Source organism: Emys orbicularis, chromosome 16 (assembly GCF_028017835.1).
Source record: "Emys orbicularis isolate rEmyOrb1 chromosome 16, rEmyOrb1.hap1, whole genome shotgun sequence".
Classification (NCBI taxonomy): Eukaryota; Metazoa; Chordata; order Testudines; family Emydidae; genus Emys; species Emys orbicularis.
The window spans coordinates 14,071,575-14,074,502 of record NC_088698.1 but is presented as its reverse complement, the minus strand read 5'-3'; the positions used below and the strand labels follow the sequence as shown (position 1 = coordinate 14,074,502).

General features: G+C 54.1%; 1 gene segment (V, D, J or C); it reads right to left on the bottom strand.

Moving 5' to 3' along the window:
* Positions 1 to 2,082: 2,082 nt before the first annotated feature.
* Positions 2,083 to 2,602, bottom strand: LOC135890552 (immunoglobulin lambda variable 8-61-like). The segment is given in 2 exon segments: positions 2,083 to 2,408; positions 2,542 to 2,602. Coding segments are annotated over 2 exon segments (372 nt in total).
* Between the last annotated feature and the right edge of the window lie 326 nt (positions 2,603 to 2,928).

The following is a 2,928-nucleotide window of genomic DNA, read 5'->3' as shown; positions in this document are numbered from 1 at the left end:
TTACTTCATTAGCAGGCTGCTGCCTCTCCTGGCTGCCAGCGAGATGGAAATCTAGACAAGTCCTTTGCTGATGAGACTAAGATCAGGTCTGTGCAGTTTGGGGGCAAATCCTCCGATTTCTGAGCTGGCTACTCTGGATTTATAGTTTGTGGTCGAATTCCTGCCCAAGGGAGCTGCCCCCCTTCTGAGAATTGCACACACAGGGACGCTGCTGTCTTGAAACAATAGAATAGATTTGGATTGTTTTTAAGAAAATAGGTAAGAAAATCAACTGTGTGTAAAGGTGTAACATGATCAGTTGCTTACACTGCACAGACTCACTCCCAGTAACACACTAATCCCTTTATTGTTTTGCTGGCTGCTCACCGCTGATTCTAATTTATCCTTTTGCAAGCAATTTTTGGTTGCTGTTGTTGCCCTGGTGCTGGTTTCCTTCAAGCGAAGGAAGAGCAGAGAAGATGAAATGCCGTGTAATAGGGAGGCACAGTCCTCCTGTGGGAAAGTTCTCATTGGTGGAGAAGCCAAAATACCAACTTACAAACCAACACAGAGTTGGCGAGCAGCAGCTCCTGCTCTGGGCTCAGCTACTAGCAGCTGGGACGGGACCAGAACTAGAGTAAACGCATCATCTTGAAATATTTCACTCATTCTGGTGTCGGAATGTTCCTGTCTGTGAACTCACAAACCCACTCACTCAGTTACCTATCTGGGATTGCTCTGGTGGGGGTTTAGCCCTATAATGGATTGTCTCAAACATACCTGACAGGTCAGGTAAGCCAAGCCAAGCTCTGGCTGCCACAGGGACAGCCTCACCTCTGAGATCAGAGAGCTGGCCCCACTAAACCAAGCCAAAGGGCTCTCTACTGTTCTAGCTCTCCCACATCCCAGAATGCACAGGGCCCCTAACTCAGCCTAACCCTCATAACAGAGTGACCCACCCCTGCTCCCCCTTCTTATAGTGCCTGGTTGCCCCAGTAACGAGCAATTAGCTCCAGCTGAATCCAGCCCCTGACTGGGCTCCCCAGCAATCGCTGCAGTGAAGCCAGACACCTGCTGAAGATTCCCTCCTCAGGGAGAGGGTTTTAACTCTCTCCAGGTATGGCCAGTGCTTCTCCCCCACCCAAGCCTCTCCACTGCCCCTAAAAAGGCAGATTGGACACAGGTTAATAGCTATCAAGACAGTCAGTGCACAGATGGGGTGGTTTGAGCTGATGCTGTCCAAGAGCTCCCTTAGAAGTGACTGGTCCCCACCTCTCACAACAATGGATCCAGTGCTTTGTCGCTGGCTTCCCCACTTAAGGACACCTCCAAACCTCACTGAGTGTTGTCGGGCCATGTGCCGATGATCTACTCAGTACTGGGGCACAACTGTGCACAAAGCCACATGATTGCCGGGAGAGCCCCTGTGGGATGAGGAATTTCTCTGCACTCACACGTGTCTCGTGCACCGCTCCGGGGGAACGTGGGAGATTCTGCAGAGAGGAGCATTGTCCTGTCACACAAACCACTGCATGGGCCTGAGTCCTGTTTTCTAAATCGTAAATTGGCCAAATCAAACCACTGAAAGTGACGTGTCTGACCAGGGGATCCTGCCCCATGTGATGCACTTCACCTCCTGGGATGGGGACAGACACCTCTCCTAATCCCCCGCCCCCCACCTTCTCTCTGTGGGGCAGGCTGGTGGGAGGAGTTGGCAAACCGGCTGATGGACTCTCACAGGGAGAAAAGGACGTCACTCCCGAATGGAGACGGGGGATGAGTTGCCCAGACTGGTTTGACTGGAGGGGAAGCTGGTCAATCCTAAACTAGGAGAGGAGGCCAAGTGCAGAGCTCAATCTCTGCCCCTCCACCAGGTCAGAGTGATGGAGGAGTAAGGGGGAGGAGCTGTTTTTCCCCTACACACGCACACCCCCGCGTTCCCCCTTGCAGGGAGTGAGGGGCACAAACCCCACTGAGGATCACTCAGGCTGCAGGGGGAAGTCTGAGGCCAACCTGCAGCCTGGGCAGGTCCCAGCAGGGCACAGACTGCAGAGCAGAGCAGAGGGGAGGCAGGTTTGGGTCTCAGTTCCCCATCTGAGTGTCTCACTGTGTAGCCTTAAAAGCCCCTCCTTGATAGTAGTGAGTGAGGCAGTAATAATCAGCGTCGTCCTCCGCCAGGGCCCCCTTGATGGTTAAATAGGCCGTGTTACCGGAGCTGGACCCAGAGAACCGCTCGGGGGTCCCTGACACTTTCACGTTAGCGTTGTAGATGAGGAGGCGAGGCACCCCGCCCCCTCGCTGCTGGAACCAGTACGGGTAGACGCTGGTGATGTCAGATACGATGCTCACGCTACAGGAGAGTTTGACAGTCCCTTCAGGAGACACCAACAAGGAGGGCTCCTGAGTCACCACATACTGGGAGCTGGTACCTGGAAAGCACAGTACAGACAAAGCCATGAGACCCACCCTGCGGCATGACACGTTTGTGTGAAATTCCCGAGAGGGAGGGGGAAGGTGAAACCCAGTCAAGGGCTGCCCTAGCGCCATGGGCCCCTCTCTCACCTGAGCAGTAAGTGAGCAGCGTGAGGAGCAGAGGGGCCCAGGCCATGGTGGGAATCCAGACGAGCTCGGCTTCCTGAGGCAAACGGGTCTGTGGCTGGGACCCTCCGATTCTCTCTTAAACCCCCAGCGCTGGAGAACGGCCCCTTCATGCAAATCTGCTCCCTGCTCACTGGCTGCTGCTCTGGGCACCTGCGTCACCCCAAGACAGGGCAGAGACATACAGGGGATCTTTCTTACATTTGCTGTGACTGTAAAGTACTGAACTATATGGGGGGAAATATTAACAAACTCCAGGAATCTGCTGGATTAGGAGGAGCCCTGCCTAGTCCCCTCTCCCCCCAGTTTCAAAGCTATTCCCAGTCCCGTGTTGGTACCCCAGGTTTGCTG